The following is a 24876-nucleotide window of genomic DNA, read 5'->3' as shown; positions in this document are numbered from 1 at the left end:
TTACTCAGAGGACAGCATGGCTATGTTCAGTGGTTGGGGTTATGAATCCTGCGCTCGGTGTGTCACATCCTTTTCCCCTCAGGTGTTCACTCTTCAGTCACGTGCTTTTACAAACGCCCCTCTCCTGTGTACAACACCTGGACTAAGACGCGCCCCCTCAAGCCTCCCAACCAATCAGACAACTCCCGGAAATGAAGACCCTCCTCAGTGATCATGGCAACTGTCGTGTGAGTAGGGGGGGGGGGCGGAGTTCGGGAGGGGCTTAGTGGAGTCCTGCCTAGAAGTGGAGGGAGTCCCGAACAAGTCGTCAGTGTGACCGACCGGAGCCCGGGCATAATGGACGCCGAGGCTGATAACGGTAGGTGACGCCACCTGAAATTGACATGCACTCGTTCTATGACGTCACAAGTCGTATTACTATGACGTAATGTAGATGCGGCCACCTGCCTGTACATACTTTACACTGGCTGCTGAAGTTACAGGGCAGTCACACATACTGCAGCGCTCTTCATATAGAGTCAATTGTACGCTGGACTGGGGCATACTTATGAGCAGAGTGCGCCATCAAACTTTATCTCCTTTTATATCTTGCGCTTTGTTCACACTAATGCTTTTCCCTGTGTTTCTGTTTCCAAATTTTTACGTAGGGAAACGTTGATTTTTAAAAAAAAATAAATGTCAGTAGGATTTTTAAAGGGGGTTTATATGAATTGTCCCGTTTATCCTAACAGGTCATATTTAAAGGGGGTGTCTAAAATAAAGTACTCCTTTAAGTTAGTTTCTGTTAAAGGGGTTGTCCGAGATTTAAAAAAATTAAACTGGCAGCAGCAAATGTTCTAAAATAAAACCACAGTACTCCCCTATTAAATCCCCCGCCGCGTCCGCATCGGTACTCTGGAGGTCCCCCACCAGCGCAATGATGTGACAATCAGTTTGCTTGTTGGTCATGTCCCGTACTTCATGGCCTCGATGCTGTGAATAGCTGCAGTGTTACATTTTGAGCTACTTGTGGCCGTACGACATAAGATCGTAATGTCACGCTGCCACATTGCACCTAATGATAGTGAATGGGTTGCGTTTCGATTCGCAAGTTACCGCAATGCGTCAGTTGGTAGAAATTGAAACCTCGATTTTTGGCATGATCACATTCGCTAACGTTAGTTGCTGTTTTTGCCACAAGTCGCTGTTTTGTGCCAGAATGAACAATTATCCCTTATTTACAGGAGAGGTGAAAATTGTCTGATCGCGGGAACCCAACCCCCCCCCCCCCCCCCCCCCCATTCCTCCTCACTGCACCCCCTGGTTGGGGAGCTTGAATGGAGCTGCAGACGGACAAATGCCCGCCGCTGCACTCAATGTCTATTGGACTTCCGCAAACAGCCAAGCGCTGTCCCTGGCTGTTTCCATCATTCCCATAGACATTGAGTGGAGCGGCACTGCGCATGCTCGACTGCCGCTCCATTCAAGCTCCTCCTCCCTGTGGTTCGAGCAGTGAGGAGGAACAGGGGGTTCGGCGTTTTTACAGTGATTTTTAGTGCGGCCAGATGTTACATTAAAGTCTATAGTAAAAGTTTTGGTTTGTGGTGTTTTTTAGGCAATTTTGCGGTCAGTGGCGTTTTGTTCCAAACGCAGCATTCTCTGGATGTGGAATTTTTCCCATAGGCTTCTCTGTAGAAAAAAAACGGAAGAAAAAAACAACTTTTCTGTGTTTAGGAGACAAGGGCTATGTACACTTTTAAAATCGTTTTTCTTTTTTTTTTTTTTTTTTATATAAATAAAAATGTGTTATTGGTGCAATTTTCAACATACTTTTTATTACAAATAAATGTTATGCCTCGTTCACATCCGCGTCTAGTTCCGTTTGTTTCTGTTCATTCATTCCGTCAGATGAACAGAAAGCCAAATGGAAATTGTAGCTTCCGTTTGCGTTACCTTAGATTTCAATAGTAATGCTTCCATTTCAATTTGGTTTCCGTTCCGTAAGGTTTCTGTTTTTCTTCACGGAAACAATAGCGTAGCCGACCGTTCCGTTGACGGATTGGATGAACAAAAAACCTCAAGCTGAACCAGACACCGATTTGAACTTCTTGAGATACAGCTGCTTTGTATCCTGTATACAGAGCAGCTGTATCTTTCGACAAGATCTGTATCTGTCAGGTCCGCGGGACTGACGATTTGTGTTTGGGTATGTTCACACGCCCTATTTACGAACGTAATTCAGGCCTTCTACACCTCGAATTACGGCCGAAAAAACGTCTCCAAACCGTCTGCAAACATCTGCCCATTGAATTCAATGGGTCTTACGGTGTTCTGTGCAGACAGGCTTTTTTTTTAGGCGCCGATGTCAAAAGACGCCCGCCTCAAAGAAGTGCATGTCACTTCTTGGGACGTAATTGGAGCTGTTTTTCATTGACTCCAATGAAAACCAGCTCAAATTACGTCCGTAAAAGACGCCGCGAAAAACGCGTGCACTTGTCATAACGTCTGAAATTCTGGAGCTTTTTACGCCGGAAAACAGCTCCGTAATTTCAGACGGAATTGGCGTTGGCGTGTGAACATACCCTTAGATGTGATGTAACAGGTGGCCCCTGCGTGTCACAGACATGCAGGACCCACTGACTCTCAACCCGTCAGTGCCTCTGATGTGATGGATTGAGGTCTCCGCGCAAGATACAGCTGCTCTGTTTACAGAATATGAAGCAGGTGTATCGTAAAAACAATTTTTAATTACATTTATTTTGAAAGTTACACCAATTACACTGATATATATATATATATATATTTTTTTTTTTTTAAATTTATATTGGAGGGAAAAAAAAAAGATTTCAAAGGTGTACCTAGCCTTTAAAGAGATTTATCACATAGACAGATTCTGCTGAAAATGTAGCCCTGTGCTGCCCTTGGTCAGGTTGGCTTTGTTCACACTGACGTCATGGCTCTGTACCATTCGGTTTTCTTTGCCCTTGACAGGTAGAATAGTGCGATCTCCTGATGGAAACCTGGAAAGAGATCCGTCATGTAAATAGTGCCTGGCTGCTCATGTTACTGCTTGTCAGGAGTGTGGAGAAGTGAGTATATTACTGTGTGCAGTGGCTGCCACTCTTATGAGGGCACTGCTGCAATGTGTAATACAAACTGCCCAGCCCTGCTGCGGAACCTCTTTGTGAAAGGTGTGGGGGCTTTAAGGCAATCGGATTGACCTAAAGCTCCATTTTCCTTTTCACAAAAGAGCTGATACACGGAACCGTGATTGTGACAAGTCTGGTGAAGGGTCCCGAGTACCCCAAGACACCGAGCCAGTAAAGTCATTTCTATCCACCGCATCCTCTTTTTACCTTTCCTGGGAGAATTGCTCGAATAGTCCAACATTTTCTGCAGCTTTTGATAGGGTCTTCACTTTTTTCCTGATTCCTTAGTACTGGGGTCTAATTTTTACTACTAAACTGACCGAAGTGCCAAAGGATCATGTTATTTTTTTTTTTATGCTTCCCGTGTCCGCAACTACATCCCGCCTTCACAAGCCCAGGACTGAACATTTCTGGTGGATGCAGGTTACAATGTGTGAGCTGAACTATGACCTGGACATGCCTGATTTGGTCAGACCTATTTTTCATGATTCAGTGCACACTGACAAATAATGGATTAAGCAAATTCACTAAGTTCATATTGAAAAACCAGTGTCCTATTTAACCTAGAATCCGTTCCTCATCCATCTCTCCGCACAGATTACAGGAGATTATAAAAACTCCGTAAACAGTTATACTGAATTGTTCCCAGCGTTGCGCTCGCTGGGTTGACGACTCGGGCAGTAGATGATGTGGTGGAGCCAGAATTGTGTGTGTGTGTGTGTGTGTCATTTTCTGCAGCCATTCTGTTAAGTGTGGACAAGCCCTTCTATCCCTTTATAACAGATGGTTATGTAGTTTGTGTTTTACACTCACACGTAGGGTAAACGCTAAGGCTCCATGCACACCATCGTAGCTTTCATCCGTAATTACCCATGAAATTGCGGACTCATTCATTTCTATTGGGCACGGACACCTTTCCGTATATTTACGGATGTGTGTCCGTGCCGTAGAAATGAAATGATCTGCAAATGATAGGAAATGTCCTGTTCTTGACCGCAATTGCGGCATGGACTCACCCATACCAGTCTATGGACGTTTCCACAATTACGGATGTGTATCTGTAGCCGTCGGATCCGTATTTGCGGGGAACAAAATCCCTTAGGCCCTATGCACACGACAGTGTTTGGTCCGTGATATACGGTCCACATGTCGGCCACATTTCCCGAACCTTACACACTGCAGGGAGCCGGGCTCCTAGCATCATAGTTATGTACGACGCTAGGAGTCCCTGCCTCTCCGTGGAACTACTGTCCTGTACCGAAAACATGATTACAGTACGGGACATTTGTCCTGTAGCGAGACAGGGACTGCTAGCGTCGTACATAACTATGATGCTAGGAGCCCGGCTCCCTGCACTGTGTTCGGTTTGGGAAATGTGGCCGAAATACGGACTGTATATCACGGACCGAACACAGTCGTGTGCAAGGGGCCTAAGTATTGGAAAACCTACTGATCTTGCTCATCTTGACATTCAATTTTGGCATAGTCTTAAGGGGCGTCCAGCTGCTCCTTATCCTCTCCTCTAAAACTTTCCTTGGTTCTTGGAACAAGGAAAACTGGGAGAGACACAGGCGCTTTATGGTATCGTATGGTCTGGAACAGACTAAGTCATGGTCTGGACAAGACCACGGCCAAGGCATTTAGCAAATCGACCTTGCCCTTTATACATCTGGCTGCTTGGTTCTTCTGATCCTGTGAATGACCGTCTCCTAGCAAGAGGCTCATCAGAGGTTTGCGCTAAAATGAGTACGTACCAGAGAACATTATAGTTCTGCAGGACCTGAAGATATGTGACGAGAGTAATATGAATATTTAGCGTAGTTACTTATACATATTTGGATGGTAAAACCAGCAGGAATCCCAGTGACCCCCATACTACCCAGTATGATATTTAAAGGGGGTCTTATGATCATATAGAGAATTGGCTCAAGGACGGTATCCAGAGAGTTGTGGTCAATGATTCCTACTCTGAATGGTCCCCGGTTATAAGTGGTGTACCCCAGGGTTCTGTGCTGGGACCACTATTATTCAACTTATTTATTAATGATATAGAGGATGTGATTAATAGCACTATTAATGTCAATCAGCTGCTTCAAAGGCCAGCAAGATATTGTCGTGTATTAAGAGGCATGGACTCGCGGGACAGGGATGTAATAATGCCACTTTACAAAGCATTAGTGAGGCCTCATCTAGAATATGCAGTTCAGTTCTGGGCTCCAGTTCATAGAAAGGATGCCCTGGAGTTGGAAAAAATACAAAGAAGAGCAACGAAGCTAATTAGGGGCATGGAGAATTTAAGTTATGAGGAAAGATTAAAATAATTAAACCTATTTAGTCTTGAAAAGAGACGACTAAGGGGGGACATGATTAACTTATATAAATATATTAATGGCACATACAAAAAATATGGTGAAATCCTGTTCCTTGTAAAACCCCCTCAAAAAACAAGGGGGCGCTCCCTCCGTCTGGAGAAAAAAAGGTTCAACCTGCAGAGGCGACAAGGCTTCTTTACAGTGAGAACTGTGAATCTATGGAATAGTCACCACAGGAGCTGGTCACAGCAGGGACAGTAGATGGCTTTAAAAAAGGCTTAGATAATTTCCTAGAACAAAAAAATATCAGCTCCTATGTGTAGAAATGTTTCCCTTCCCTTTTCCCATCCCTTGGTTGAACTTGATGGACATGTGTCTTTTTTTTCAGCCGTACTAACTATGTAACTATAGGGCCCCAGAGGCTGGAATTAGGGTGAAATTCACACTTGTTCCTGATTTTGCTTCTGTGTAGAGATCGGAGGCAGTTACATGTTCACAGTGGTGGATACCAACAGTCGAGGGCCCCTGTGCAAGAACAGTAATATGGACCCCTTGTTCTCCAATAGCTCATCCTTGAGTGCACTCTTGTATCTCTCTAAGGGTTTGTTCACACGGGCTATTTTCGGACGTTTTTCGGGCCGTAAATGGCTGAAAAATCGGAAGCAGAACGCCTCCAAACATCTGCCCATTGATTTCAATGGGAAATACAGCGTTTTGTTCCGACGAGGCGTTCTTTTACGCGGCCGTTTGGAAGAAACGGCGTGTAAAGAGACGCCCGTGAAAAAGTGCATGTCACTTCTTGAGGTGTTTTTCATTGACTCTATAGAAAATCTGCTTCAAAAACGGCTGTAAAAAACGCAGCGAAAAAAAAGAATTGCTGAAAATCAAGAGCTGTTTTCCCTTGAAAACAGCTGCATATTTTCAGACGTTTTTGGTTAAGCGTGTGAACATACCCTTGCAATCCACCAGTAATTGTGAGGAAATGAGTGCAATCTAATAGAAGGAAACTGCTTTTAGGCTGGTAGTTTGCCCCCTTACTTACTAGGCCCCTGTGCCCAGGTTGCACATATTGTATGTCCACCCCTGCATGTTCACTTCATGACGTCCCGAAAGTGTCTTTGTGAAAAGCCTATTCTATAACACAGGTGATATTAACATAGAGCGCTTACTGGACGTGCTGTAATGGGGAAAAATACACGGGGGATTTATTACGACTGGTGTTTCACACGCCAGTCTTAATATAAAGAGGCTCTGTCACCACATTATAAGTGCCCTATCTTGTACATGATGTGATCGGCGCTGTAATGTAGATTACAGCAGTGTTTTTTATTTATAAGGGTATGTGCACACGCTAGCTGTCATTTACGTGTGAAAAGACAGACTGTTTTCAAGAGAAAACGGCTGCCTCGTTTCACACGTAAATGCTCCTCCTCGCATCTTGCGAGCCGTCTGAGACGCTCGTAAATCTTGAGCTGTGCTTCATTGAGTTCAATGAAGAACAGCTCAAATTACGTGGCAAAGAAGTGCCCTGCACTTCTTTGCCGAGGCAGTCCATTTACGCGTCGTCGTTTGACGGCAGTCCATTTACGCGTCGTCGTTTGACAGCCGTCAAACAACGACGTGTAAATTACAGGTCGTCTGCACAATACGTCGGCAAACCCATTCAAATGAATGGGTAGATGTTTGCCGACGTATTGTAGCCCTATTTTCAGACGTAAAACGAGGCATAATACGCCTCGTTTACGTCTGAAAATAGGTCGTGTGAACCCAGCCTTAAAACGATAATTTTTGACGGTTTTATGACCTATTTTAGCTTTATGGTAATGACTTTCTCAATGGACGTCTGGGTGTGTTTTACTATATGACCAAGTGGGTGTTGTACAGAGGAGTGTATGACGTTGACCAATCAGCGTCATACACTTCTCCCCATTCATTTACACTGCAGATAGCGATATAGCTATATTGCTATGTGCAGCCACATAAACACACTATAACGTTACAGCAGTGTCCTGACAGTGAATATACATTACCTCCAGCCAGGACGGGATGTGTATTCAGAATCCTCACCACTTTTCTGTGTGTTACAGCACAGCAGGTGTAGTCTCGCGAGATTACGCTGTAAGCTGTCATTTACAGCAAGATCTCGCTGTGCTGTGCTGTGCTGTCTCACACAGACGCTACAGAAGTGATGAGGATTCTGAATACACATCACATCCCGGCTGGAGGTAATGTATATTCATTGTCAGGACACTGCAGTAACGTTAGTGTGTTTATGTGGCTGCACATAGTGATATAGCTATATCGCTATCTGCAGTGTAAATGAATGGGGAGAAGTGTATGACACTGATTGGTCAGCATCATACACTTCTCTCCACAACGCCCACTTGGCCAAAAAGTAAAACACGCCCAGTTGTCCATTAAGAAACTCGTTAGCATAAAGCTAAAATTGCTCATAACTCCTTCAAAAATGATCGTTTTTCTAAATAAAAAACACTGCGGTTCTCTACATTACAGCGCCGATCACATCATGTACAAGATAGGGCACTTATAATGTGGTGACAGAGCTTCTTTAAGTAAAATTAGTCTAATTCATTGAGTAAATTATAGTAAGGCTTTATTCAGACGAACGGGAAAAACGTCCGTGCAACGCGCGTGATTTGCACGCGCGTTGCACGGACCTATATTTGTCTATGGGGCCGTGCTGACATGTCCGTGATTTTTCCTCAGCGTGAGTCCGCTGAAAAAAAGTCACGACATGTCCGTTCTTTCGGCGTTTTTCGCGCATCACGCACCCATTGAAGTCAATGGGTGCGTGAAAACCACGCATGCCGCACGGAAGCACTTCCGTGCGAACTGCGTGATTCACGCAAGGGCTGTCAAAAGGATGAATGTAAACCGAAAAGCACCACGTGCTTTTCTGTTTACAAACATCCAAACGGAGTGTCTTTGAGATGAGCGAGCCCGGACAACCGAACTTCACCGGGTTCGGCCGAAGTCGTTTTGACCGAACCCGGCAAAAAAAATTTGGGTATGCGACGTCAGGAGATAGTCCCTGTCCAGGGTGCTGAAAGAGTTAAACTGTTTCAGCACCCAGGACAGTGAATTCCGATCACAATATACATGAACCTGTAAAAAAAAAAGAAGTTCTGACTTACCGAGAACTCCCGGCTTCTTCCTCCAGTCTGACCTCCCGGGATAACAATTCAGTCCAAGTGACAGCTCCAGCCAATCACAGCTCAAGCACAGGCTGCAGCGGTCACATGGACTGCCGCATCATCCAGGGAGGTGGGGCCAGATGTCAAGAGAGGCGCGTTACCAAGGCAACGGCCGATCAGTTAACTCTTTCAGCACCCTGGACAGTGACTGACGTCGACTAGCCTCATCTCTATGATGGCGGCTGCGCGAAAATCACGCAGCCGCGCATCATACACGGATGACACACGGAGCTGTCAAGTGGTTTTTGCGTCCGCAAAAACGCCACGCTCGTGTGAATCCAGCCTAAGTGTCAGGTTGCTGGTGACTCCACCCTTTTCACTAGGCTCCAGCCACTTGTTTGAAAAGTGTCGGGGATCCCGGAAAAAAGCAAAATGCTGCAATAATTTTCGCAACAAACTAGTTTTATCAATTCCCACCTGTATACTCTTGCACCCTCTCTACTTGAGGGGTTATTGATGTAGCATATTACACGTTTTTCTTTTGAATCCTTGTCAAATACAATTGTTTTGTAACTGAAGACACATTATTATTATATCACACAAACAATGGGATAAGGTTTAATACCAAGGTCATGTTCTGTGTCAAGCCGGCAGACTAACAATGGCCAGCACAAAGTCCTATTTTTCACATTGTATCACTTTACGGTTCCAGCTGTAACTGGAGCGATGGCATTCTATGTTTTCTAGTTCAAACCTAGTTTTGTATTTCACATCATTGTTGTACATAGTTCACACTTGCATTTGTTTTCCGCCAGTTTGATTGGTTTTCCACCTGCATGCATTCTGGGCCTTAATGACCAAGCAATTTCTTGTTTTTTCGTCGTCGCATTCAAGGAGTGGTTTAAATTTACGCCGTTTACCGAGCAGCGTAAAATGTTTTTATTCTATGGGCTGTGCGATTACGGCGATAACAAATGTATAGTTTTTTTTTTTGTTTTTTTATCTATTACTACTTTTGAACTAAATAGTGTAGTCCTGTTTTCTTTTTTTCCTGGACCCGCCCATTCCAGAGAGATGTCCCACTTTTGTGTTGGCTCCCTATATGCTATTTTGCTATAGTTAGCCAACAGGGCGTGAACTACCCTCAAGCTGACATGCACTGATTGGTCAGCTTCAGAGGCAGTGCAGCTAGATCCACCCTCTTGGCTAACTACAGAAAATTGGCATAAGGGAGCCAACATGTGGAAAAAAAAAAATCGGCACTGGAATCAGGCAGACGGCGCTATTCAGGTCAGTAAACCACTTCAACTTATATCACCTAGTGACACGTCCTCTTTAAATAGAGAGTATAATGGAAAGACTTATTATTCTCATTAGTGTATACAGTCACAAGATCCTGTCACGGTTTAAAGAAAGCACGTTCTAAAACAGCACTGTGTGAATAAGGCCTAGTAGGGGTCCGTTTGCTCAGTTTGTTTGATACTAAGCACTGATACTCTGTCCCGCAAGATGTGTAAATATAAAGCATGGGATTAAATTATTAATTTGATAATTGACTAAAGGGTTTCCATTATTTGCAAGATATCCATTTACATATCTGACCCCATTTGGGAAGCTGAAAGCTACATAGTACTAGAGATTTCATTACTTTGAATTTTCAGGAAGGATTGGAGCCATTATCTGGATCAGACTTACTGGCTCCCTTCTTACTCATGCCCACGTGCTGCATAGACAAGTCTATGGGTATGTTCACACGCACTGTTTTCAGACGTAATTCGGGTGTTTTACGCCTCGAATTTCGGCTGAAAAAACGGCTCCATTACGCCTACAAACATCTGCCCATTGCTTTCAATGGGTTTTACGATGTTCTGTTCCCACGAGGTGTAATTTTACGCTGTCACAAGACGGCGCGTAAAAAGACGCCCGCATCAAAGAATTGCATGTCACTTCTTGGGACGTTTTTGGAGCCGTTTTCCATTGACTCCATTGAAAAACGTCCGTAAAATACGCCGCGAGAAACGCGAGTTTTTACAAAAACTTCTGAAAATCAGGAGCTGTTTTCAGGCGAAAACAGCTCCGTAATTTCAGACGTATTTTGCTACTGCGTGTGAACATACCCTAAGACTACAACGGGAGCGCGCATTTATCCTGACGTGCCACTGGGATATGTGGTAATGAGCAGTTTTATTGGGTGAATACATAGAGTAATATGGTAAGCTTGAACTATCATCAAAAAAACGCTTTTTAAGGCCCCATGCACACGTCCATGCACGGATTGGCCGCGGAGTGTCATCCCGCATTTGCGCACCGTTCTCACAGTAATAAGTATAGGAGCACGGTCTGTAAATGCGTAAAATAGGACATGTCCTATTTTTTGTGGCTCATTTCTACAGGCCCGGAGACGCACGGGAAGGTGTCCATGGCCGATAGAAATTAATGTGTCAGTATCGTATCTGCAATTACCGATCTGTTATTGCGGATAAAAACTACAGACGTATGCATGGGGCCTAACTGTTTATACCTCTGCAGCCGTGCCCGTATACTTCTTTGTATGGTGAATTTATTCTGCCCAATGTGAGGGCTGCTCTGAGGCTGGGTCCGTGCTGTGGGTTTTTGTTGCAGTTTTAACATGTTTTTTGTTTTTTTTGGGTTGAAGAATTTCCATTGAGTTTAACAACTAAAACATAAAAATGAATGTAAAAAAGCACAATAAAAGCGCATAGTGCGAACCCCCAGCTTTGGGATGCTGTATATTGTAGCAGATTCCACTGTGTGAACAGCCGATTGGCTTCACATATGACCTCTCATATACTGCTGAACAATGCCGAATGTGATTGCTGAGTGTCTACAATCTCCGGCCCTTACATGAACAGGTAAGCCCGTTGCAGGGCTCTGGGCCAAAACAAAATGCTTGCCTTTAGGGCCAATGGTTGCCAAATTAAAAATGTAATATTTTTACGCAAAAGAAAAAAAGGTTACGCTAGACTGTGGACTGACCGGCGGCGGCCGAGGTTACGCTAGACTGCGGACTGACCGGTGGTGGCCGAGGTTACGCTAGACTGTGGACTGACCGGCGGCGGCAGAGGTTACGCTAGACTGTGGACTGACCGGCGGCGGCAGAGGTTACGCTAGACTGTGGACTGACCGGCGGCGGCAGAGGTTACGCTAGACTGTGGACTGACCGGCGGTGGCCGAGGTTACGCTAGACTGCGTACTGACCGGCGGTGGCCGAGGTTACGCTAGACTGCGTACTGACCGGCGGCGGCAGAGGTTACGCTAGACTGTGGACTGACCGGCGGCGGCAGAGGTTACGCTAGACTGTGGACTGACCGGCGGCGGCAGAGGTTACGCTAGACTGTGGACTGACCGGCGGCGGCAGAGGTTACGCTAGACTGTGGACTGCTACTAGAAAGAGCATAGAAGTTTACTTCATATTGTTATATTTAGGGATCTATTCGCACTGTGTTTGCAGTGTATGTTCGGCATACGCACTAGGAAAGGAACACGACATATTCCAAAAAAGTATCCTTCTGGTATACCTTGGCCATTCTGCGTTAGCATACCTATTTTTTTTTATAAACTATTGAATGTGGTAGTTAAAGGGGATCTGTTAGTAATGACCAACCTCCTAGCTAATCTAATAGGCGCTGTCACACTGATGATGCTAGTGAAAATTGTCTCAAAATGTTCTGATGTCTTATGAAAGAGGAGATTCTAATCTTTCATATGACACCAGGCTCGCCGTTCTGGCTGTGAAACAACCGGAGATATCACCAGTTGAAAACAGTCGGGAATGGAAGCTGTATACTATATGATGGCTGTGTTGCTGGGCAGGTAAGGGGGAGAAGCTGTATGCTGATTGGACATCGTCATACAGAAAACATTACACCCTCAGAGTGAAAAGAGAGAGTAACCTCCCATTTGGCAAGTATAGCTAAATTAGCATATTTAGAAAAATGCTGATTACTTTGCAAATCAACGTTTTAAAAAAAAAAAAATACACTGTAGGAGATAGGGAATTAATAAACTGGTGACTGATCCTCTTTAACTGTGTACAGTATTTTTTTATATTTTTTTAACAAAGAATACAGAGGCATATTTCGGATTCTTTTTTCAGTGGTATACGTTGTATTTCCCTACATATACCTCTGACTTAACTGCAAACCGTGCGTATAAAGCCTAACTCAATACCAACCCATGCCAGCACTTGTTTTCTTCTTGGCTTGATGGCATTTCATTGCCCGCTCCAGTGACAATTAGTCCATAGTGATGACAGGCAACTGACTGCTGCATTCATGTAAAGTGTACTAGGGGACTAAGCAAGGGACTGGGTGGGGGTGCAAAATGTGATTGTATGAAAAATATTTGTATTTACTTTGTATTATATTGGCCTCATGGAAAGTAACTCTTAGGGCCCATTCACATCACCGTGGTCTTTCCGTTCATCTGTTCTGTCCAACCTTTCATTTAGAGGAGCAGATGAAGAGAATGCCAAATGGAAACTTATCGCTTCCGTTTGCGCATTTTTTTTGGTTTCAGTTTGCCTTCGTTCCGCTAGGTGTCCGTTTTTTCACGGAAACTATAGCGTTGTCTACTATTCTATTTCCGTGAAAAATCAATGGTAATGCTAACTGAAACGATGATTTCCGTTTTGCTTCTGTTCATCTGTTCCTCTAACGGAAAGGTTGAACTGAAAGACTACGCTGATGTGAATGGGCCCTTAACGCCTGTGGGTCTTTACAGTTACTATCACAGTTTAGCAAATGAAATCTTTCATTTGTCAGCTCTGCTACATCTGTATAAATAGGTCTTCTGGATATGAAACTGGATCTGCATCTGTGTAAAAATTTTGAAACCTAGTTAAGACCTCGCCACTGACTGAAACGTTTACTGTCTCGAGGCGATTCTGTCAAGTTGGTACAGGTTTCCGTTCACGTTATTGCTTTCAGATGTTGAAAGAAAATTCAACTTAGAATGTGTCTCACTGAGATTTACTTGTTACAAAAGAAGCGAATGACCTGTAGGATTTCAGCTATAAAGTAAATCTTTTTATATTTCAGATGTTTTTCTACCGGAAGGAAGTTTGGTCACCCCTAATTTGTTTTTACATGAGTTACCCAGTTACCAGTCCCTGGTGCGAAGGAGACCATCAAATTATGGAACCATGGAATCAAGGAGGAGCACTCGGCAGAAACAATCACTGTCCCGGGGACTTAGTCATGTGGAGACTGTGGAAACCGATTGCAGTACTCCTCCGCGAGAGTTTGCTCTCAGTATGCAGGAAAAAAGAGAATTAAGGTTTTTACAGCTGATGCTTTTGGGCGCGTGCCTACTGTGGGCAAGAACTGGCGCAATTCTGCATTTACGTTATTTAGACTATGTAGCTTACAAATACACTTTATAGGAGGTTGTTCACCTTTGGCCACTCGCATGGCTGAAGGAAAAGTCCTTATATATACACCTGTTTAGGTACACAGGGGAGTGTAGCCATTCCATAGGTAGGTACCCACTGGTTGGTATCTAGGTTCAGATAACCCACAAAAAGCACTGGTCATCAACTTGAGATTGGTAGAACTTGGCATTTTTGACACGTTCTATTAAAGACTGGAAAGGAGAACACTATTAGCTGATCAGTTGAGAGAGAACTAGCCTATCCCTTTTCATTATAGGGGTTGTCCACCTTATGACAACTAATGACCTATCCACCGGATAGGTAGTCAGTATATCTTCGGTGCTGGTCCGACACCCTGCACCGATAAGCTTCTCCGGTGGCCTGCGGGCACCGGATGTTATGGCACATAAGGCTATGTCCGGAGCCCGGAGGCAGATGTCTCCGTACATAGCATAGCGGCCGTGCTGCAGGTCTGCTCCGCTTCACTTGAACAGTACTGCAGCTCGGCCGCTATTCCGTGGCCAGAGCCAACTGCTTCCGGCATCTACGTCCACTGCACGGAGGCACCGGGCCAGCTGATCTGTGCAGGGTTCAGGTGTCGGACCCCCACAGATCATGTACTGATTGATGACCTATGCATTGGACAGGTCATCAGTGGTCAGAAGGTGGAAAACCCCTTTAAGGCTGGAGTCGCACTGCTTTTTGTGGCTTTTTTTTTTTTTTAGTGTGACCAAATGTTACATCAAAGTCTACAGTCAAATATTAAATGCACTACACACAACTGGGTTTTGGTTTGTGGCGTTTTTGAGGCTATTTTGTGGTCAATGGCGTTTTTTTTTCCAAATGCAGCATGCTCTGAGTATGGCGTTTTACCCATAGGCTTCTCTATAGAACTTCAAAAACGCCAGAAAAAAGAAAAGTATTAAAAACTCCTTTAAAAAAATGTTACATTTAAAAACGCTGGCGTTTTTTGATGCAATTTAAATTACCAGAAAAATAATGGGGTTATTACATGCTAAAGAGAGAACCAGCGGAGAAATTCTCAGATTGGGGACACTAGGAAAACCTGGTCTATTATAAATGGACAATTTGGTTTGTAACCATTGCTGTCTAGATCTGTCTAGATCTATTACAATTGGAGAACATCCAGAGTTAAGAGGGTTGGATGGGGCCCAGCGATGGGATTATTGTAGAAATATAACACAATTACATAGGAGGCGATAGTTCTCCCCTAAGCTACAGAATACCCCAGGAGCAGTTCCAGCTGCCTGACACACACATATCTATGGCCATTTACAAGTTATGTCTTTCTATTCCTTCATCACTACCGACTGGGCAATGTCCTTGGGAATTCCAGACTGAGATCATCGATCAAGGCAATATAGGAGCCTAGATGAAAACGTGCATAGGGAAGTCATAGGATTTAACAGAGAAAGGTGGATGAAGAATTTTAATTCAAGGGACACCATAATCTATTCAATGGAAACTAATACAAAAATCTAAAGTAACCATTTTTTTGTATCCATTGGACAATCTTTTTTTAAAATTTTTTTTTTTTTTTTTACCCAGCACGTTCCAGAGTTAGCCTGCCACTTACAAGTTGTACAGTCTTCATCATCATCTCAGCGTGTCGCCTCACGTACTGTTATGCCTCTCATTCCTCCCCCTCCCTTTGGAGACGAGTGACATCTGTGATCTACTATCTGGGTCTTGGCTTCTTTCCTGCTTTCTCTGAGAGCCGGTCCCTTTGGAGACTAGCCTAATCGCTGATGTGGTATCGGGGGACTTGGCTTCTTTCGAGTTATCTTTGAAAGCCAGACCCCTGATGTTTAAATCAGTTATAAGAACTTATAGAACATTGGATAATGATTTCAGGTTTTTTTTTCTTTTTTATATATTCATCAGACAACCTCTTTAACCCCTTCCCCCTGCTTGTATTCTGGGCCCTAATGTCAAGCCATTTTTTACGTTTTTCCATCGTCACATTCGAAGAGCTATAACTTTTTTTATTTTTGCGTCGACATAGCTGTATAAGGTCAAGTTGTACTTTTTTAATAGCACCATTTTGGGGTACATATAATTTATTCATTAACTTTTTTTGGGGGGGGGGGATAGAGGAAAACCTGAAATTTCACCACTCTTTTTTTGCGTCCTAAATCTACGTAGTTTACCGTGTGGTATAAATAACACAATAACTTTATTCAGCAGGTTGTTATGATTGCAAAGATACCAAATTTGTATAGTTTTTGTATGTTTTACTACTTGCACAGTAAAAACACTTTTTTCAAAGTTATTTTGTTTTTGTGTCTCCATATTTGAAGAGCCATAACTTTTTCATTGTTCCGCCGATGCAGTTGTATGAGGGCTTTTTTTTTGCGGGAAGACTTATCGTTTTTTTTTTTTTTTGGTACCATTTTGGAGTAGAGGCGACTTTTTGATCACTTTTTATCAAAAGTCAGGATTAACAGAACACAGCAATTTTTCCATTGTTTTTTATTTCATTTTTTACGGCGTTCACTGTGCGGGTTAAATAATGTAACAGCTTTATAGTCAGGGTCGTTACGGTCGTGGCGATACCAAATATGTGTAACTTTTTTGCTTTATTGTGTTTTTTTTAATAGTAAAGCATTTTGTCATGGGGGAAAAAGTGTTTTTTTGTTTTGTTTTTTTTCCACATTTTTTTTATTTTACTTTTATTGAACTTTTTTTCACTTTTTTTACCAGTCCCACTAGGGGACTTCACTATGCGATCCTCCGATCGCTATTATAATACACTGCGATACTTTTGTATTGCAGTGTATTACTGCCTGTCCATTTAAAACGGACAGGCATCTGCTAGGACATGCCTCCGGCATGATCTAGCAGGCATTCACTACAGGCAGACCTGGGGGCCTTTATTAGGTCCCCGGCTGCCATCGGAGACACAGACACTTGGCGATCTCATCGCCGGGTGTCTGTGGGATGAGAGGGAGCTCCCTCCCTCTCTCCAAAACCACTCAGATGCGGTGCTCGCTAATGAGCGCCGCATCTGAAGGGTTTAAAAGGTGAGATCGATACTAATATTGATCTCACACGTTCGAGCAGGGACGCCCCCAGCCCTCAGCTACGTCTGGCAGCTGAGAGCAGGGACATTTATCGGCTCCCTGCTCTGTTTACTGTATTCTGATGCAGCGCCGTAAAAAGGCTATTGCATCAGAATAAAGCCCACTAATGACCGCCGTGAAAAGGCTTATCGGCGGTCATTAAGGGGTTAAACCCCTTTGCGCCACAGCCATTTTTCAGATTTTCACTTTCATTCTTTTCCTCCCCACCTTCCAAAAGCCATAACTTTTTTTTATTTTTCCATCAATATTGGCGTATTGTGGCTTTGTTTTTTTGCGGGACGAGTTGTAGATTTTCACAGCACCATTTATTGTACCATATAATAGTGGGAAACTGGGGAAAAAATATTTGGTGTGGAATAGGAAAAAAACCTGTAATTCCACCAATCTTTTGGGTGCTTTTGTTTTTACGCCATTTACCGTGCGGGTCAATATAATTACGACTTTTACAAGGAAAAAACTGATTGTTAAAAATTTTATTTGAGTTTTGTCGCCATATTCTGAGTGCCATAACTTTTTTTTATTTTTCCGTTTTAGCGGTATGAGGGCTTATTTTTTTGTGGGACGAGCTGTAGTATATATTGGTACCATTTTGGGGTACATGAGACTTTTTGATCACTTTAATTTTTTGTGGTAGGTGAAGACCACAAAACGGTGATTTTGCTGGTTTTGATTTTTTACGGCGTTCACCGTGCGGACTAAATAATGATATATTGTAATCGTACAGATATTTACGGATGTTTCGATACCAGATATGTTCATTTTTATTTATTTTTTACATTGCACTCGAGGGAAAATTGTTGTTTTTTTTTTTTTTTTGTTTTTTTACTTTTTTAATTGAAATTTTTTTAAATATGAAAAAAAACTTTATTTTACTGTTTTTTGATATTTTTTTTTTTTGTTTTTTTTATTACTTTTTTTTTTTTACTTGTCAACCTAGGGGACTTGAACGTTTGCACGATATACTGCAATACTAATGTATTGCAGTCTTACGTGATTCTGACAGTCTTCTATGAAGCCCTGCCGTGGGTAGTTTCACTACAATTAAAGTCTTGAGGGTAATGGGAGACAAGGAAGGGTCCCCGAAATCGCTAGTAGCAAAGAAGAATATCGACTTTTAGTGGAAGTAATTGAAAAAACCTTGGTTAAAATTGAGAAAAGGGCCCTAGATTGTTCTTGACATGAGCCGTTCTGTAACAGATGAAGGAAGTTCCTATAAGTAATTTTAGAATCTGATCGCTAAAGCATAATGAAGGTTTTTGGTTATATACCCTTAGGAATCATGTAACACATGATGATGATCTTACATTGCTCAAAAGGGATGTCTGGGGGATAATCTTCATATGTATTAGTGTTATATATATATAGGATTTTCATATTTTTTTTCCGCTCTGTACTGGATCATTTTAAGCTATGACACATTTATATACATAAAGAAACAAAAAAAAAGTGACTGTTGTCGGCAGTCCTGCCAGTTAGACCGCTCAGCTCATAGGTGGCATGGGGTGTAATAACCAGAATCGGACTAGATTTGATTTTTTTGCCTGTCCAATTTGGTCTCCCCCAGATAGAATTAGTTCCTGAGATGTTGCTCATTCCACTGACATGATCTGCACTTTCAGGGGTTAAGTTCTCTTCAAATACTTTCTTCTGTGTGGTCAGAGGAGCTGGCGGTAAACATCTTCATGCAATGTGCGTTTGTTGGCCTTTATTCACACCAGTGTATTATCGGAATGCTGTTAGGCTCCAAACGTGATTGGTTACCATCAGAAGGCCGGAAACCTTTTCCAAAATAAAGAAAGTGACGGTAACTGGTCCTGTTTTTGGCGCTAAATACACGGCATTCACACTGAGCCATAATACCCTGGGTAGATAAAGCCTGTGAATTGTGGACCTAGTTTTTCACGTCAGAGTTTACACTTGGTCGTCTGAATTCGGCCTTACTAGTCAGACTCCTAATGTGACTAGACCCTACTAGGGCTGATATGTTAATGGATATTCTCATTAGAACAGACAGTCTATTATTCCCGAGCGCCTTTGGTTACAATTCTTTTCTGGTTTACCATAAATTCAGGCGTTGTCTGTGACCGTGTTTCTTTGTGAAGTAGATGAATACAGTGGAGTCATGTCTGCGACAAAGTTGGCAAGTCTTTGTGCTTTTTTTTTTTCCCTATTTCTGCTTTTGCAATCATCATTATTACATTGGCTTCTATTACGTCAAAGAAATATTCCTACTAAATCTATTGCTGTATTATCCACTCTTTTATATCGCCCCCTAGGAACTATAATCATGAAATTAGATGTGTCCATTCCAAACAATCCTTTTAAATTCAATCATCCACACGTCGGCTTTTCATACAGCAGATGTGTCTGAGTTATATTTCATGGAGCCGAAGTGACAGATATTAGAGGTTGTCTCTTTGGAAACCAACGAATAAAACTGCGTATCGCTAGGATGTGCCATCACTTTCCGATTGGTGGGTGTATTACTGCCAGGAGCCGCAGCACATGTTAAGTGCTGCTGCTCCTTCACAGGTTTTTCTCCGCACAGCGGCGCTCCCGTCCTCCCCACAACACCGCCCCTACATGTAAACAGAGCTGTGTTGAAGTTCCTTGCACAGCGGGTGGATGGGAGTTCCGCTGTGCAGGGGCATAGCCGAGAGGGCCTCAATCCTTTCCCAGAGGTCGGACCTCCATGATCATATTGTTATGGCTTATCCTGGCAAGATGGTAATGCCCTTTAATAATGAGACTGGATAGAATTTTCCAGATGTTAATATATTAAAATAATAAAATGTTTTATTGTATTGAAAAAAAATATCTTTTTGTATTTATTTTTTTTTTTTTTCCTTTTAGGGATGAACAGGCAATGCTTTCCCAGCACACCAAAGGCTGGAATCATTGGAAAGACAACACTAGAAATTTTAGCAGAAAATTTAAACATGATACTTTTGCTTTCCTGAAACACCTGTGGCTCTGGCGGTCCAATATTCATGATATTGAGGGTACGTATTTATCAGAGCGGTCTTGATCAGACATCCGTATACCTTGGACTGTTGCCTCTCGATTTTTGCCTCTGATAACAAGACACCGGTTGTTTTCTACAAGGTGAGATTCCCAGCCCTCACTCAATGGCGGCTATGCTGGTATAAGTGCTCATATAGACATAATCGGGATTGGGGGAGCCGGTCAGTGTGTAAAATAATAATTATAGTTTGTTTTGAATTTCATCATTGACCGCATCGTCCACCTTATGGCTCTTAAAGGGGCTGTCCAGGGTTAGAGTACAATTTTTCCTGAAACGGTACCATGATTGCCCATGGGTTGCGTCTGGTATAGGAACTCCTCTACATTCAAGTGAATTTGGCTGCGGTAATATTGGGTGCACATTGATTTCCATAGATGTCCTTAGAAGAGGGGACAAGTATTTTACATGAAAGTGTTTACAAAAAGTCACATTTGTGCAGGTTTGTCTCTGATATAGGAACGGCTTATATATGTCACTCGTTATTCCTGTGTAACGTCTGCAGAAATCACCCTGGTCCAGTTGTGGCCAAGATACAGAGAATTTGTGCTTCTAGACTTGGAGCAGTCTAAAGGCTCCGGCTCCTATGTAATAGTTGTCTGTCGATTTGAGCCGTACATTCTTCATAATATGGACAAGGTACACAGACCACTTATACCACACGTAGGACTTCTGTCTAATGAACTGAAAGGACCGCAGGGACGTTGCGTTCTGTCACAACACTCTCCGGCAGGAATCCTTGGAGACCTACGTAGCTGAGCCCTTAGGATAATCTACAGCTGGTCAAAGATATTCGATTTTTTTTTTTTTTTTTTACTTCGATGGAATCTGCCTACATGTGAATGTTGAAAATAAGCAACACCAAAAGTGTTTGGCACCCACTTATCTCCCCCATAGCATGTGGCATTCGATATGCAGAACATTATATTCTGTCGAACTTTAGGTCTAAGGCCTCATGCACACCACCGTAGTGGTGTGCACGGCCGTGATTTGCGGTTCGGGCGGCCACGGAGTGTCACCCGTGGGCCGCCCGCAAATTGTAGGCCGTGTGCATTTATTTCTATTAGCGTAGACCGCAAAATGAGACCGTGATAAGACATGTCCTATCTTTTTGAGGTCCAGGCTCCCGTGCAAAACCACGGTCGTGTGCATGGGCCCATTGAAATGAATGGGGCTGCAATTCACCTGCAGATTTGCGGGTAAATTGCGGCCGCAAAAATAAGTTTGTGTGCATGGGGTCGAAGTCTAGAATATAGTGCGCTGCTTTTTCAATAATAAGAACAGATCTTTAGGGTCTAGATGTGGTATCCCGGTTGCCTCCTCCTCTTTGATGCGATCTGTATTATGTTGGAATATTTAGGCCCTGTTCACACAGTTTAATTGTGAGGCAGATTTTGTCCTGCCTGCACTCTTTGCCGCATTTTTCATACGCGGCCATTGTGTGCTGCGGGCAATAAATCAGAGAAAACCCACTTTCTCTGCTTTCCGTTGATGTCAACCTGGAGGTCCGAGGCGGAAATGCCTGAAGAAATGGCGCGACGCTGCTTTTTCCCACGAGCGTTTTTTTTGCTCGCTTGAAATCAATGGGAGGAGATTTCGGACGTTTTCTGTCGCGGTTTCCGTGTCAAAAACCGTGCCAAAAAAACTTTGTGAACTAGGCCTTATAGTCCCTCTTAACCCTTTATAGCTGCTGTAAAGCAATCTACATTTTAAATGAATATGGATAGATACTGAGAAGACCTTTTTTTATTTACAATGTGGATTTTCGGTTCCGCCTGGTTGTAGTTTTATTTGTTGACATGGGAACTATTCTTAAAATACCCATATGTTAAAGATGGCCATTAAACCAATGGGTCACAAGGTTGCCACCAGTGAATGTATTACCCTGACAAACCTTTTAGTGCCTCTGCAGACAACGACTGTTAGTTCGGGAGATAAATTGTTGGCACAATGATAGCCAACCCCCCCCCCCCCCTCCTATGCACAGCACTGCTGCCCAGATTACAGCTCGTTAGACCCCTGTGATGCCTTAAGAAGGCTCTGTCACCACATTATAAGTGCCCTGTCTCCTACATAAGGAGATCAGCGCTATAATGTAGGTGACAGTAATGCTTTTTATTTAAAAAGCGATCTAGTTTTACCACTTTATTAGCGATTTTAGATTTATGGTAATGAGTTGCTTAATGCCCTAGTGGGCGTATTTTTACTTTAGACCAAGTGGGCGTTGTACAGAGGAGTGTATGACACTGACCAATCAGCCTCATGCAATCCTCTCCATTCATTTACTCAGCGCATAGGGATCCTGTTAGATCCTTATGTGCTGTCTTATACTAACACATTAACAATAAAGTGTTTAGACAGTGAATAGACATTCCACGGGATGTCTATTCACAATCCCTGCACTTCGTTACTGTGTCTGTGGTAGTTACAGCAGAGGACGCGTAGTCTCGCGAGATTACGCGGTAGATGACCGGTTACAACGAGATCACGCTTCCTCTGCTGTAACTACCATAGAAACCGTAACGAAGTGCAGAGATTGTGAATAGACATCCCGTGGAATGTCTATTCACTGTCTAAACACTTCAGTATTGTTAATGTGTTAGTATAAGACAGCACATAAGGATCTAGCAGGATCCCTATGCGCTGAGTAAATGAATGGAGAGGAGTGCATGATGCTGATTGGTCAGCGTCATACACTCCCCTGTACAACGCCCACTTGGTCTAAAGTAAAAATACGCACAGTTGGGCATTAAGCAACTCATTAGCATAAATCTAAAATCGCTAATAAAGGGGTAAAAATAGATCCTTTTTTTTAAATAAAAAGCATTACTGTCACCTACATTATAGCGCTGATCTCCTTATGTAGGAGACAGGGCACTTATAATGTGGTGACAGAGCCTCTTTAGGCAGGGGTGTGGGTTTGAGGTTAAATCTGTAATTTTCACTTTTGTATAAAGTTGTAATTTAAATGTTCTCATTAAGCGGTAATGTATTTTTACCGTGCTCATACATGCTAATCTTGCTTGATAAAATATGTAAAGATGTGTTTGTTTGCCTTTTTTTTTTTTTCTCTAACAATTATTTTATCCTTCCTTTATTTTCAGGTAAATTTGGTACCGGTATTGGGTCTTACTTCTCATTTCTTAGATTCGTGGTGCTACTGAATATTGTCATTTTCCTTTTAATGTTTTGTTTTACAACCCTGCCACTTGTCATTTCTAAACTGGAACTTTTCAACAGCACCCAAATTGTTGCATCCAGTATTGGTAAGAAGCACATTTTCTATTCAATACATACGCTGTATATTAACTAAAGGAGCTCTCCGGGACTAGGATAATACGACTTATTTACAATGTCGTCAAACGTTGTCGTATAGCAAGTGGTATAATATCTGGGACCGAGGCTGCAGATCCCTATGTACATGCTCCTCATCCATGAATACGCTGCATCCCTTATAGATGTGATCAGGAAAGACCGACTCGCTATTACAACGTTTGACCCCGTCGTTTGCTCCGCTGTGTGGACTGCATTGACTTACTGTAGTTCCAGAGAACCATTTGTTGTTTAGCAATACATTTATATAGATTTCCTTTTCCCATTTAGAGACTGAATGTTTAAAATACTCACCGCCCGGCCAAGTACTAAAATATTTCTACACCAACATCGTAGATCTGCTGTCTGGAACGGTATGTGTCATGTCTTGGGTATAAGAAGATCTTCATTTTCCGTGTGTTTTTTTTTTCCATTATGATTCAATGAGAGGAGGAGAAGTCTCCCGAGTAACTGCTATTCTGAGGGGTTGCTGCCTCTAGTACCGGCTAATCGGGACGTTCTAACTTGGAAAACCTTATACAGCTATAAGTATGAGAGGCACGTTCTAGTTAGATATGCGTCTGCCTCCTTGAGTCATTGCTTTCCATCTTGTTCCATGTTACATCAGGTCTTCCTGTAGCACAAAGGGGAAACAAACTCTTTCCTTCACAAAAAGGGAGTTCTGGCATGTCTTCAAGGGTAAGCCGCTTCTTAAAGGGACTCAGTCACCTCTAAAAACGTCCTAATCTGCAATAATCCGTTTATGGCGCTGATTCCGAATATGTACATTTTTTTTTAATTTTTTTAAATCTTTCTACTTTCATTACCCCACTGTACGGCCACAAACAGACCATGAGCTGAATGCTGATGACGAGTCGAAGTAGTCGTCTTTATTATATCACCGGGCTCAGGAGTCCTCACACAGCACGTTAGCGAGCTTACAGTGGAGGAATGCAAGTAAATAGAAAGGGAAAAATAAATAAATAACTGTTTCGGAATCGGCGTCTTTTAAACTATTTACGGACTGCTGTAGTTTAGGGGTGTTTTCGGAGGTCCAGCTGCTTTTTGGATCCACTGTAAAGCGTGAATCTTATAAATACCTAATATGACATTATCAAAATTCTTCCCCTTTATCGGTTGGTAGTATTTTTAGGATAACCTACAGGGCTGCGGAGAATGAGAAATCGACACACTGTAGCCAAAGTACCTTTTTAGTTCAGCATGTATTCTCTCTGTGCACCAATGATACTGTCGCCATCTGGAGACTCTAGTTACGACACCAGATCTAGGAATCGGCTCCAAAAGTTAGGAGCCAGCATCTACATGTAGGGCCAGTTCCACACAACATAACTTAAAACAAAAATACCGTAAACGCTCTGTGACTGGGTAGGTGCGGGTGTTACACATGACTTGGAGTTTTTGCCCATCAATGTATAGAGCATTTGAATTGT

General features: G+C 42.8%; 1 protein-coding gene across 1 annotated transcript in view; it reads left to right on the top strand.

Moving 5' to 3' along the window:
• Positions 1-247: 247 nt before the first annotated feature.
• The window catches only part of TMC7 (transmembrane channel like 7), a 42280-nt gene continuing 17651 nt past the window's right edge, over positions 248-24876 (top strand). Inside the window, exons 1-5 of the mRNA XM_075830181.1 lie at positions 248-358; positions 13656-13893; positions 19945-20093; positions 23218-23379; positions 23717-23799. Coding sequence (XP_075686296.1) covers positions 337-358; positions 13656-13893; positions 19945-20093; positions 23218-23379; positions 23717-23799 — 654 coding nt within the window. The 5' untranslated portion in view covers positions 248-336. The remainder of the gene's footprint in view (positions 359-13655; positions 13894-19944; positions 20094-23217; positions 23380-23716; positions 23800-24876) is intronic.

The sequence above is a fragment of the Rhinoderma darwinii genome, chromosome 6 (assembly GCF_050947455.1).
Source record: "Rhinoderma darwinii isolate aRhiDar2 chromosome 6, aRhiDar2.hap1, whole genome shotgun sequence".
NCBI lineage: Eukaryota > Metazoa > Chordata > Amphibia > Anura > Rhinodermatidae > Rhinoderma > Rhinoderma darwinii.
Note: the sequence above shows the minus strand (reverse complement) of the source record. Positions and strands in the feature narration are given on the sequence as shown.